Consider the following 12,910-nt stretch of genomic DNA (forward strand, 5'->3'; position numbering starts at 1 on the left):
AGAACAAGGTCTGGTTCACAGCTTTATGAACCTTATTTATGTACTTACTGATTGTTTTAGACGGCAATATGGGATTCTGGCAGAGAAGGAGCTCATGGCTTACTGTTCTCCACCTCTGCATCCAGAGGCATGGCTCCTGGGATGCCTTTCAGACTGCTCTGCCAGTTGTGAGGCCTCAAAGGAGGAACCCCTGTCTTGGCACTGCAGAGGTGACTCAGCTGCAGTGAGGAGGGATTGCCCTCCGAGCAGAGCTTGCCTGGCTGGGGGAGCCCCCGGGGTTTCCTACGGGGACATGGACACAGACCCTCGGGATGGTGCCTGGTGCTCCATGTCATGGTCACACAGGGGTAGGGTGCTGCTTGTCCTGAAAGCCAGCCCGATCTGGCACAGTGACACTACACACCTGTGTGCTCATCTTCCCCTTGGCAGGGGCAGTGGAAACTCTCCTCCTCCTTCTCTTCCACCTCCTGCTTTTTCCACATGCTCTGTAGTGTCATAATCAACTGCTGTGCCCTCCCTGCTGAGGGATCCTCGAGAAAGAAAGAGGATTAGGATGTGCAAACTTAACTGTGTTTGCTTAATAAATCTGTGCTCCTTGTTCACCCCATTGATGTGACAATGTGCTTTGGCAGTTTGCCATGTCTGTGCTTAAATGATTGTGCTGTTCAGTGTTGACAAAGGACTGATTCCACAGTCCTAATGGAAAACTCGCAGTCCTCAGCGATGCTGTGTTGCAGTGGCACCACGGCTCTCACTGGTGGGCAGCTCTGGACAGCTCTGGTGGAGTTGTTTCTGAAGAAAGGATGAAACCTGGGCTAATTGCTTGAAGATAGTAAGTGGAACTTTGCTGAATTGGCAGAAGAAGGGGTCCTTGGGCAGGGGTGGAAAACATGCATTATTTATGGTCTCCAACAGGGGAGCACAGCCCCTGTAAAAGGGGCACTGTCCTGGCAGGACATTTCTGCATTGCACAGTGCTCTGTGAAGCCTCAATGAGGGAACAAAGCTTGTGATTAAGGATCATTCAGGCTCTTTTGGGATTATACTGTAGTGCCAAGTTTCTGTTTGGATGTTTCTGGTTCCTTTCTGATCTGTAAGAGCAAAAGAGGAGGGGGCCTCAGTCTGGGAGGGGACTTCTCCCATGGCAAGAATAACTAAGGGTTGTCAAGGATCAGCTTGAGGAGGCGAAGAGCAGAAACCTTTCACTTGTAATGAGAAAATGAGGTATTGGTCATCCTGGAAGCATTGACCTGCAATGTCAATAGGGGAGGCTGAAAGAGCAGTTCTGTGAAACGTGTTACTCAGGCATGACTTCTATGAGCTGCTGCTCCCAAGTTTTTGGTTTTGTTTTGGAATTTTTGAAAGAAAAAAAGATGCCACCAGACAGTTACCAGATCTACAAAGAGCTGAAACATGCTGATAGGTTTTGGTTGTGCTTAGGGTTGTTTCTCCATTCTGGGTAGTGTATGGTTTTGTTCTTAAGCTTCACCCCTTTTTTGTTTGCGTATTATTTAGTGACTTTACAAGCATGAGCTACTTCCCAGAGTTAGGGATTTCCTTTGCTTAGACACCATTCACAGCTGTTTTGAGTAGTCTCAGCTTGTGTTTGGTTCCTTGTTTTGATGCTCTGCATCTCCAGGGCTGAGATGAATTGCCCATGCCCTTTTCAGCCTCTGGTGTCTCTGCTGGTGCTGTGTGACTTCCTCGAGGGTTTCTTGAGATTTGCAGAAGTGTGAGAGATTGTCCATCTCATGTCCATGGACTTCCCAGAGATTACCATTAAATCCACTGTAAGAAGCTTAATGTGAAATTCCGTGAGGCTGGAGGAGCTGCTGTGAAGCAAATTAAAATCTGGCATAAAACAGGAACTGTGGCTATTTAAACCAACCCTGCCAGGGGCTGTGGATTGCCCCAGACCTGCATCTGCCCTCTCTGCCCCCGGGCTTTTTGGCTGTTATGTAACACCCCAACAATCAGCAACCTGATGACATCAGTGGTGTGCTGGATATTAGTGCTGTTCTGTGGGATTTAGATAAAATGTGCTCTCTGGAGGTGGACCTGGGGAGAAAATGGCTTTAAATGGCATTACTGGAAGGGCAAACTTAGTGCTCAGGATGAGTAAATGATGCAGAACGGGGGGGTGAGAACAGCTGAGAGCGTTGTGGGGTTCTGGGGTTTGCTTTGGGGTTTGGTTGGATCCAGACTTTCTTCACTACGGGGATCGGGACAGTTCAGTTGTGTGCTGGTCCCTGTGCAGGGGTGGAGGCTTGTTTGGAAAGGACCTTTCAGATCATGAAGTCCAACCATCAGCCCAGCACCACAACAGTGTTCACCACTAAACTTTCTCCTCAAGAGGCACATCCACATGGTTTTCAAACATTTCCAGGGACAGTGACCCCATCACTGCCCTGGGCAGCTGTGCCAGGGCTTGACAACCCTTCACAAAATACATAGTAAACCCCAAAATACTGCATGCAGGGCAGAAGAGCTGCTGCTGCAGTTATAAAAGTAACTCCTGTATTTTATGGGTTCCTTTTATCTCTTCAAGCTTAATGTTGGCTTAATGCAGTTGATGCCCATCGTTTAGAAACCCAGTTTATATCCTCTTTCATAATTATAGTTCTCAGTGTTTGGTAATGCTCTTTATACCTTTTTTAATCTTTTTGTTTTGTCAGATGGCTGTAACAGTAAGTCCATAAAAGCAAGACGAGACCAGACCTTTTGTCATTTGGTTGCACTTTGAAATATTAATTCCTTAACATACAGTAGTATAATAGGAAAGCAAAAGAACTATTTGTAGGCAGCAATAAGAAATTTGTTTCGATCTTTGATTTTAAAGAAAAATGATCTGTCTCATAAGAGTGGTGTAACCTTAATGCTCAGTTACAGGACACTGTTCCTAAAACTATTAAATATATTCACATTGTGCTGTATTTGGTTTGTTAAGGGCTAATTCTATTAATTTACTAAGGGTTTGCTGTGCACACCTGAACTGTTTGCATGTAGCATGTCACACACTCTGCCCCTTGCAAAAATAGCTTTTACTGGCTGTCCTCAAATGAGGAATGAATAACTAATAAATAAAATAATAATAATTGCTTAAAGCCTGAGGTACCTGCTCTGGCAGCTTTGTTGTGCTGCCTCTCAGAGGCTGATGGAGATGGGGGTGAGATGGTGCTCAGGGGGAGCTGATGCCCCTGTGGAGTAAACTTAGGAGAAACATCAGATTTATTTAGCTGAGACTTTGCCCCTGCATGTGCCTTAGTGCTGAAGAGCCACAGTGTGAAGTGTGTGCAGGGACCTCTGGAGCTTTTATGTGTTCAAACAGTTAACATCTCTTTGCAAGAAAGGGTTCTTTGAATGCAGTGCTGGAAAAAAGAGAATGTTTTTTAAGTGAAATTTTGCTGAAACTCACTAAAAAAGGAAATAAGTTCACCCAAAACCTGCGTTCCATCAAGATTTTGCTGTAGACTCTTGGCAATAGAGTTTTGCTGCTAATGCTTAGGTAACAGTGCTTTCTTGAATAACTGAACCCTAAAATACAGCAGTAAAAAATGGCCAGGATATTTATTTAACTTTGGAGAACATGTTTCATGGGAGGGGGTGTTTGCTTCACTGCTGGGATGTGCCCTGGGTAGCAAAATGCTCTTCTGTTTGCCTGAAAATGCTGCTCAGTGTAATGTCTTAATTCCCTAAATGATTTCCTTCCGGTATCAGCTGTAGGGTCCTGCACACCCTGAAGTCTTTGTGGTGAGGCACAAGAGCAGGCAGATGTGTCCTCATCACTGTGACTGCTGGGAATTGAATCAAGTCGGAGGAATTCCCAGCTCTCGGGGACGAGGGAATGGCCGTGGCTTGGGAGCGGTGCCAGGAGGTTTTTGGGGATTCTGGCGGGGCTGATGCTGAGCCATTCCCTGGTCGTTAAACCCGAGGGCGCAGGGGTGGATTAGAGGCGAGGGGATGGAGGGTAGCACGGGCTGATTTGGGGGATTAGCGCTTCTGGAGCGGCCAGAGCTGTGGCTCAGAGTGGCCGGCAGCAGCCGGGTCAGTCAGCAGCCAGAGCGGCGTGGGCAGCAGGACCAACAGCATCTGCCCGGCATCCCGCATCTCAGGAGCATCCCGCATCTCAGGAGCATCCCGCATCTCAGGAGCATCCCGCCTGCCCAGGGGCTCCATGGCTCTCCTGCTGGCTTCAGAGGTCTACCACGTGCTGGGCAGCGTGGCCACTCCGGAGAAGGTCGAGCTGGCACAGATGGGTTTGTATCTGGTTTACCCTTGGCTACAGAGCAGTTCCTCCCCAAAGGAGAGGTTTGTGCTGTTAGGAGTGATTCTCATGGCTGAGCTAAGGATTAAAAAGTGCTATTTGAATTCAGGTCTGTATTGCTTTAAAGGGTTATTTTGGGAGGAAAAAAAGTAGACTGGTCTTCCATTATTAAATCCCATTAAACTCTAGTCTCTCTGTTGGGATGATTTTAGACTGTCAAGTTTGCATAACTCTGGAAACAGAAGTGACTGTAGTATTCAGGGATTTAAAATTTTAAATTAATGCTTTAAATATCATAGAATCATGGAATGGTTTGGGTTGGAAGGGACCTTGAAGACTACCTAGTTCCAGCCCCCTGCCGTGGGCAGGGACACCTTCCTTAGACATTGCATAGACATAATTTTTTATTTAATCTTCCAGATTAATTTTCTTTGATCTTATAACATAAACTACATCATGTTCTAGTTTAACCTAATTAATTTTCAGACTTTGGGCAAAAAATGCACGGCTAGTCCTTGTGTTTAAAAAAAATCTTTTAATGGGAAACATGTCTTGCTTCCTCAAATTTTAATCTATGTCTGCATTGAGGAGCTGCTTCATTTACTTTGTATTCCTGATTTATCTACAGGATTAGATGTTTTTCTGGAACCAGCTTCCCTATTCCTTAGTGAAATCCTTCCTGAACTGCTCTTCTGGAGCTTTATTCTGCCCTGCACTGCTCAATACCTTTCCTGATTCAGATGCTAATGTGTGGTGTCTGGCAAGGGACTGGCATTAGCATACTGAGAATAGATTCGAAAAAGACCTTTTTTATTTGCGTGCTTATATTTTATAAATAGCCTGAAGGGGAGGATGGGGTGTTTTGTAAATGGTTTGCAGAGCTGAAATCCAGTCCATGATTGCTGTGGCATTTCCATTACCCCAGTCCCTTCTTGAACGTGGAGTCCTTGTTATTAACACCTACATAGCAGGAATGATGCCATGAACTCTCTTACACGTTTACTATTCTTTAAATGTTTGAATTCCCACGGTATTTCCTTGGAATTGGGAAAGCACAAGCAGCAAAGATGGTGCTCCCTGGGGCACTGGACCTACTGCAGGTGGGGTTTGGGAAGTGGAGGCTGTTGAGATATTGGGCAGGAGCTGGGTTTCTTCCACTTTGTGAAAGAAAGTGTTTTAAAATCTCTTCCCTACAACTGAAGTCTGCCTGAAGCGTGAATGTGACTGCACCTATAACAATTACAAATGTGATGTAGAAATGTTTACGCAGTTGAAATGGTGAAGAAGGAACTGGATTGCTTTTTATGTTTCTTATTTTCCCCCACAGTTTTGTTGGCTGCAGTTATGTGCCTGTGGCCCATTCTCTGCTTTTCTTATATTGAATAAATGCAGTCTTCTCCCTTCTGCCTTTTGCTGGCGGTCCTCAACAGCATCTTAGTGAAACCAGGCTGGGATTTTTTCTCTGCCAACTGAGCTGATGCTAATAGAGAGACTTATTTGAGAATTAGTTCTTTTTGTAAGACTTTCACCAGTAACTGCTAACCTTAAGTGCAAAGAAGCAGATTTTCTGTGTTGAGTAGCTTGTTGCTAAACCTCTTAGTGAGCTAAAGCCCTGCTGGAAGTGATCTCTTTATTAGTGAAATCAAAAGGTGCTTGTGGTGTGTGTGCCAGGCTGATGGAGCAGGGCACGTTTGTGTATCCACAGACACAGGGAGGACCTCATTTCTGTGCTGGGACAAGCCATGTTTGTTTTGGTAGGGACCCAAGGCAAACCTGACCTAAACTCATTTCCACAGGGAAAGGCTGGGTCTGCCAAGAACAGGCATTCCTGTACGGATGGATGTAGCTAGGGAGTTTTAGAGACTGTTTTTGCTTCTGTTCATCTTTCTTCTCTCAGGTTCTGAGTTTTCCATCCCTCGTGGAATAAAGGTTTGTCTTCCTGGTTCTTTGTGCATCTTCAGATAGATCCAAGTTACTGCTACCCCAGCCAACATGTGGATATGGTGTAACATCTCCTTCTAGCTTGTTTTATGTCACATTGGTGGTTTACCTTAACGCCCTTCCAAGCTCACCTTCATTCAGTGCGTGTGCTGGTCCAGGGAGTGCCATTATTTATGGACACAATAAAGGACACATTTATTGCACTCACGTGATGCTTTCAGAAGAGTTTGGTTCTGTTCAGCTCGACCTCAGTCCCCTCTTTCCTCCAAGAAGGACAGCTCAGGGAAAAGGCTCCTTCTGATGGGGTTTATTCCATGTGGGGTTTGCCTTGCAGGCTCCCCGTGTGTGAGGGAGCCAGGGGAGGTTATTCCAGTGCCAAGGACTGTTCATGTCGGACTGTTTGCCCAATGTGTAGATGGTGCTCTGACTGCCTGTGAGTGTGTCAGAGCTATTGGAAGCTGGGAGAATAAATAAATCCCAGCTCTGGCAGAGAGGAGTGGGAGCGTGGGTTAGTCTTTGCTGTGACACTGAGGAGCACTGCAGAGAGAAGTGCTGGAGAGAGGAAGGGTGATAAGAAATAAAGACAGACCCAGAGAGTTTATTTGGGAGCCAGCCAGAGTGTAAACAAATCACCCAGGGAGGCGAATTTGGAGTGATACCAAGTGAGGAGAGGCTGTGAATGGATAAAACCAGAAGGTAATTTAAGAGCATGGATATATACTGAGATCAAGAGGAAATGTTATCTTGATCCTCGTGTTTGGAAGGCTGCAGGAGGGAAGATGTGAGATGAAATGGAAGAAATGGGTTTATTTTAGTCAAAACACAGAGGGGGAAAAAAGCCTTATCATCCGGATGGGATGGGTGGATAAAAGGAAATCATCCCAGTGTGTGCTCAAAGGTCGGTGCCAGCATGGAGAGGGTGTGAATGCGTGTCTGTGTCATTCTGTGAGCAGCTCTGCCAGGGTCACAGCACGAGGGACAAACTCCAGGGTTACTGAGCCCAAAGGACTGTGGGGTTTGAATGAGCATCTCACCAGTCCAAATACATGGAGTGCTGGGGTTTAAAATTACAGAACTGTGTGTAGTAATATAAAAAAATGTAAATAAGAAAAGCATGGAACAACCAGAAAATACTTTTCTTCAACATAGATTAAAGGTTTCTTTGCCTCCTTTGTCATGAGGGTGTCCTGACAGATGATCTGTTCCATTTTCCTGTGTGGAGAAGGTGGCAGTGAAGAAGGAATAGTCTCCCAGCACTGCCCACTTTCTGTCATTCGAGGTTCGGGTCAGAACTGTTGTGTGCCTGGCAGATGCTGGAAGCCCGTTAGTCATGTCATTAGCGGATGAGGTGGCTGCTCAGTTGAATTTATTCTGCTCTGCCTCACAGTTGAAAGATGCATGAGTGTGATGCAGTCTGGGACGCAGATGGTGAAGCTGAAGAGTGGAACCAAGGGGCTGGTCCGTCTCTTCTACCTGGACGAGCACAGGACCTGCATCCGATGGAGACCCTCCCGGAAGAGCGAAAAGGCAAAAAGTAAACTCCTCATGTTCCTTCTAATTTCTGGGGTAGTTCACTATTAGAATGTGAATTACAGAGCTATGCAGGGGCTCATGGACTGAGGGGAGACACTTGGTGTCTGTCTCTCCTGCTCCCTTTCTGTAGCCTCAGCCCCGTGATGTTCCAGGGAGCACTCGGAGCCTCCGGGGCAGCCGGCACTTGGCACAGCCATGGCAAGGAAAACCTTCAGTCCAACGGGGCTTTTGGATGTGTAGATGTAACATTAATAAAGTTTAATGCTTCTGAGCCTGAATAACTCAGAATTGTTAGAAGCAGGAAGAGGCTGGCTGGCTGTCCCAGCATGTCCTTTTGTTTCCCTTTCCCCCCAGTTGTCATCGACTCCATTTACAAAGTCAGCGAGGGCCGGCAGTCGGAGATCTTCCACCGCCACGCCGAGGGGAGCTTCGACCCCAGCTGCTGCTTCACCATTTACCATGGCAACCACCTGGAGACCCTGGACCTGATCACGTCCAACCCGGAGGAGGCTCGCACCTGGATCACGGGGCTGAAGTACCTCATGGCCGGGATCAGCGACGAGGACTCGCTCGCCAAGCGCCAGAGAACCCACAATCAGTATCCTTTGAGAGCTGGGCCTTCATCCTGGTTCATATTCCTGCCTTGGTTTTTAGTCACTTCAGCACAGGGTGTCCTTTCACCTCCTATTAAGTGACCAAAACCCTTCCACTGACTGCAATGGAAACCTGAGCAATGGGTTTGACATGGACACTTACGTGTGTGATAAAACATGGGCTGTGCCTTAGGGACTGGATCAAACTGCATGGGAGTCAAGGGATAGGCTTGCATTTTGTTAATTAATTCCTTTTTGAAGGGGCAAACCAGTTATTTCTAGGTATCTCAATATCTCAGTAACTCCTGGCCATCTCTGTTTCTCTTGTGTAAGTCAGATGTCTGTGTCCTTCCCAGCCTCTATTGTTTGTCAGGAGCACAAATCTTTAAAGCTCTTAAATGTTTGGTGTAGACCAGTAGCCAAAGTGAACCTCATGTCCACTGAATATTTTCTTCATGTGCCTTTTTTTTAACGACAGAGCTGACTAAAATGTTGTACACAAAGAACACTCTTCTCCCTAAACAAAAAAAACCCCAAACCCAAGGCCATCTTAATTAAAACTGTAACCTGTCTATTCTTCTGCCTCGTGGAAATCTCCAGCAGTCACTTGTGAATACTCCTGGAGAATATACATATTTCAGGTGTTTTATCTCCCGTGTTTGATTCTGATCCACAGCAGGCACAGGTCCATTGGGGTTGTATTGCACGCTCCGTTGCACATGTCCTCAGCTTGCTATATTTAACCATGACTTTTCTGAGCTGCTCCTATCCGCTGTATCTTCTCTCCTGGTGAAACATTGCTGCAAGTCCTGTTTGTTTTGTCCAGTGTGGCAGCTGGGAGACTGTGTACAGCATGGCCCTGTACCACTCCCAGCTACTGCAAGAACTTAGCAGGAGGTGCTGAGGGATATTTGTGCAAGGAGGGGGTGAAAGGTGCTGGTTGGGAAGTGAAGCTCAGGTAGAATGAAGAGAGAGGTGGAAGAAGATCCCAGAGTAAGCCCAGCAGTATTTGAAAACTTTAGAGCACATTCTCAGGGGAGGAATCAGTAGCAGAAATGGGAGTGCAGAGGGGCTGGTGTTGTGAACTGAGCTGTAAATAATTGCCATAAACCAGTTCTGGTTTTAAGCATTTGACTGAGCTGTAGTGAGGGCAGGGGCAAAAAGGATTCTTTCCTGAGCTGCCCTGCCTCCCTCCTCTGAAGAGATCACCTGTGGTGCCTGTCCTTGACACGCTGGCAGCTGGGTGAAGCAGACCTTTGAGGAGGCAGACAAGAACGGGGATGGGCTGCTGAACATCGAGGAGATCCACCAGCTGATGCACAAGCTGAACGTGAACCTGCCCCGCAGGAAGGTCCGGCAGATGTTCCAGGTCGGTGCCTGGGGGAGGACTGGGCCAGTTAAGGCCCATTTCTGGGCAGATCCAGAGCGGGATCTGCAGCTTGGGACTAAAAACCCTGTTCTTTCCAGCACCTCACAGGCTTTTTCAAAGTCTTACCTTTTTGTAGGCAGAGGCATCAGAACATTGTTTCAATGACAAGGAGCACACCGAAGACAAGTTATCGGTGTTACTCTTTCAGCTGCATTGTTGGCTTCAGCTCTGTGAACTGAATTGTTCAATGCTGACATTGATGGACAATGAAGCTACTCTGTTGCTATTGAAATATTTTTTCATTTCCTTTGGGGAAAATTATTTAATAGAAACTGGCTTTATGCAAGAAACTAGGTTTTCTTTAACGATTTCCTCATATTTAGCCATTTCGATTTGATTGATTTAGAAACTTCTTTTTTTTTACTTCTGTTGTCTGAAAACAGCTCCTTCCACCTGTCCTTGTGTTTACTGTAGGAAAGGAAAGATAAGCCAAGGACACAATGGAGAGCAGAAAATGTCTTCTTCACTTTTCCAAACCAGTACCAGCTGAAAGCTGGTTTGCTGTAAAACATGGGAAAGTTGAAGAATCTTCTATGGTCAAAAGTACTTTGTTTGTTGGGCATAAAATCCCCATTAGAGATACATCTTTGAAGTCTGGAGTTACTCCCAAACACCTGGAGTGTGGAATCTGGTGGGGTGGTGTTGCAGAGATGAATTTGGGTTATACTTGTTCCCACAGATTATAAATGTCATAAAGGCATGTAATAGATATAATGATTAAAAATGCCGTTCAACACCATTTAGCTGGGAATTCTTTTCCTCTCAGCTGACTTGCTGTGATAGGAGTTTGCAGTTCTTTTTTGCATGGAGACCCACACAGTGCCTGCCAGCCGTTCTCCAGAATATATTCCTTGTTTTGAAAATCCAAAGCAATCCTCTTAGGCAGATGTTCACAGGAAAAAGCTTATATTAGTGTGTGCTAAGTACTGTTTTCTTCTCTTCCTATCTCTGAGGAGAAACAGAAAATCAAGACTGGAGATGTTGGGTGTATATTTTGGTGTGGAGTCTCAGTGCTGCCGCAGAGTTGTCCCCTCTGCAGAGTGCTGCTGGGGCTGAGAGTGCTGCAGATTAAATTAATGTGCATTTAAGACTCTGATGTCCTGAATGTTTTAAGACACCAGACTGTTGTTGGGGAAGCCGTGGGGTGATATTGTTATGCCTGTTGCTGTGTTTTAATCCAGGTTAGCTGCAGGGCATACAGGAGGGCAAGAGATCAGAAAGAAGTCCAGGGTGAACCTCTTTATGGGGGAAATAAATCTGAAATTAAAGAAGGAAACTAGAGTCTCATAGGGAATCTGTGGCTTTAGTTTGGTAACTGTTTTCACCAAAAACCCAAGAGATGATGTAATTTTGCAGTTATTTTAGCATTTAGAATTTGTGTCTGAACAGTCTTGCAGACTAGAATTTATTAGATTTCTGTTGGTGTACACAAGTCTTGATCTGTTTTATTCCCTGATTTCTCCTGTGTTGAGCATGTTTACCTGAGTGCCTTTACCTCTTAGGAGGCAGACACAGATGAGAACCAAGGAACCCTGAACTTTGAAGAATTCTCTGTGTTTTACAAGATGATGTCCCTGCGTCGAGATCTCTACCTACTGCTCTTAAGCTACAGTGACAAGAAGGATCATCTCACTGCTGAAGAGCTTGCCCAGTTTCTGAAGGTGGAACAGAAGGTATGGCAATATCTGCCTCCATGTCTATGGCCATGTACTCACATTCCAGTATAGAGAAAGGATCTTATGGAAAATATTAACTTGGGGTGGAGGGCAAAGCACAGATGTAGCAGAAGAGAATTCTGAAGGTTTTACTGTTTTTTGAAATGCTTCTAGAAAGTGTTGGAGCTCCTTTGGATGATTTTTGAAGTGCCCAGGATAGTGATGTGAGAGGGTGCTCAGAGAGCTGGAGCAGGAAGAGGAACACGTGACAGGGGGGTGTACAAGGACATTATGGAACTCCTGAGGGAGCAGAAACCCTGAGCTGACGGTCAGGTCTGACGTTCTGCATCCTCTTTTTGTTCTGTGTGCCCTCCTGAGAACACTGAGTGGGCAGAGCTGTCTGGGGAACTGCTCTGCTCAGCATTGCTCCAAAAGCAAACCATAAAAAAAGTGAAACCAGCAGCTCCTGGAGATGAACCTCTTGGCTGGGCAGGTTGGAAGCTCCTTGCTCTCCTGTGCCCCTTCCCAGTACCCAGCATTGGGAGATCAGGGAGATCCCCCTGAATGTACCCAGTGCCAACAACATCCTGGGGCAGGGCAGCATTGCCTCAAAAGCTGATCGTGCTGCCAGCCAGGAGGCAGCTCCCCAGTGCCCTCACCCAAACAGCATTTTGGTTTTGCTATTGTCTGGATGCTTGGAAATCTGTGGACAGTCTGTCCTGCTCCATCTGCTACTCATTTGGCAAGATGTTCACTATTCTGCAGCCTGAGGACAGAACAAAAGCGGGTTGGGGTTTTTGTTAGCTTGCTAAACTGGCTTCTTTTTTAGGAGAACTCCCTGTTTAGGAGAATACCCCTTATTATTTTTAGTGGAGTACTTTAAATTGTAACAGAAAAACGAGTAGCCAAAGTTATCATCTCTCCAGCTGCAATTAAAAAAGCACAAATGAGTGGACTTTCCCCAGCAGATGCATCTTTGGGCTAGATTAGACATTTCCATTCCTAGAGCATGTGAGACCCCCACAGTGGGCCAGCAAGAAGCCATGAGGGATAATGGAAAAGTTAATTTGAGCCAGCTCGTGCCAGAACAGGGCCTCCTCTGAGCAGTGTTTGCAGTCAAACACCAACTTGAGTAAGGATAATCAGTTATTTTTTCTACTGAATTGTTCTTTTTTTATATTATCCCATGTAATTCCTGCAGTATCTTAGGATGGTTGGCTTATCTGTACAGTGAACAGGATGATGGCACAAGTAAAGTGCCAGAGGTCTGAGTGTTGTCTTCCTGTGGTGTTGGTCGTGGAGAAATGAAATCCACCCAGTCCTCGTTCTCCCTTTGGTTCTCTACAACTCAAGGCAGTGAGGAAAGATGAGATGAGTGATGGAAGCTGCTTCTTTCCTTTAGTTCTGAAGGAAATATAAGTGTCTACTTGTAAGTGCCCCACAAATCAGTTAGAACCTCAGCTGTGGGCTAGCTGAAGCTGTTGACAAAATTCCTA

General features: G+C 45.9%; 1 protein-coding gene across 4 annotated transcripts in view; it reads left to right on the forward strand.

The window, feature by feature from the left end:
• PLCH1 (phospholipase C eta 1) overlaps positions 1-12,910 on the forward strand; it is a 58,579-nt gene that overhangs the window by 22,480 nt on the left and 23,189 nt on the right. For all 4 annotated transcript variants that reach the window (XM_069024533.1, XM_069024535.1, XM_069024534.1 and 1 more), the window contains exons 3-6: positions 7,592-7,738; positions 8,092-8,335; positions 9,570-9,699; positions 11,262-11,432. In XM_069024533.1, the coding sequence (XP_068880634.1) occupies positions 7,592-7,738; positions 8,092-8,335; positions 9,570-9,699; positions 11,262-11,432 (692 nt within the window). The remainder of the gene's footprint in view (positions 1-7,591; positions 7,739-8,091; positions 8,336-9,569; positions 9,700-11,261; positions 11,433-12,910) is intronic.

Source organism: Aphelocoma coerulescens, chromosome 9 (assembly GCF_041296385.1).
Source record: "Aphelocoma coerulescens isolate FSJ_1873_10779 chromosome 9, UR_Acoe_1.0, whole genome shotgun sequence".
Lineage (NCBI taxonomy): Eukaryota > Metazoa > Chordata > Aves > Passeriformes > Corvidae > Aphelocoma > Aphelocoma coerulescens.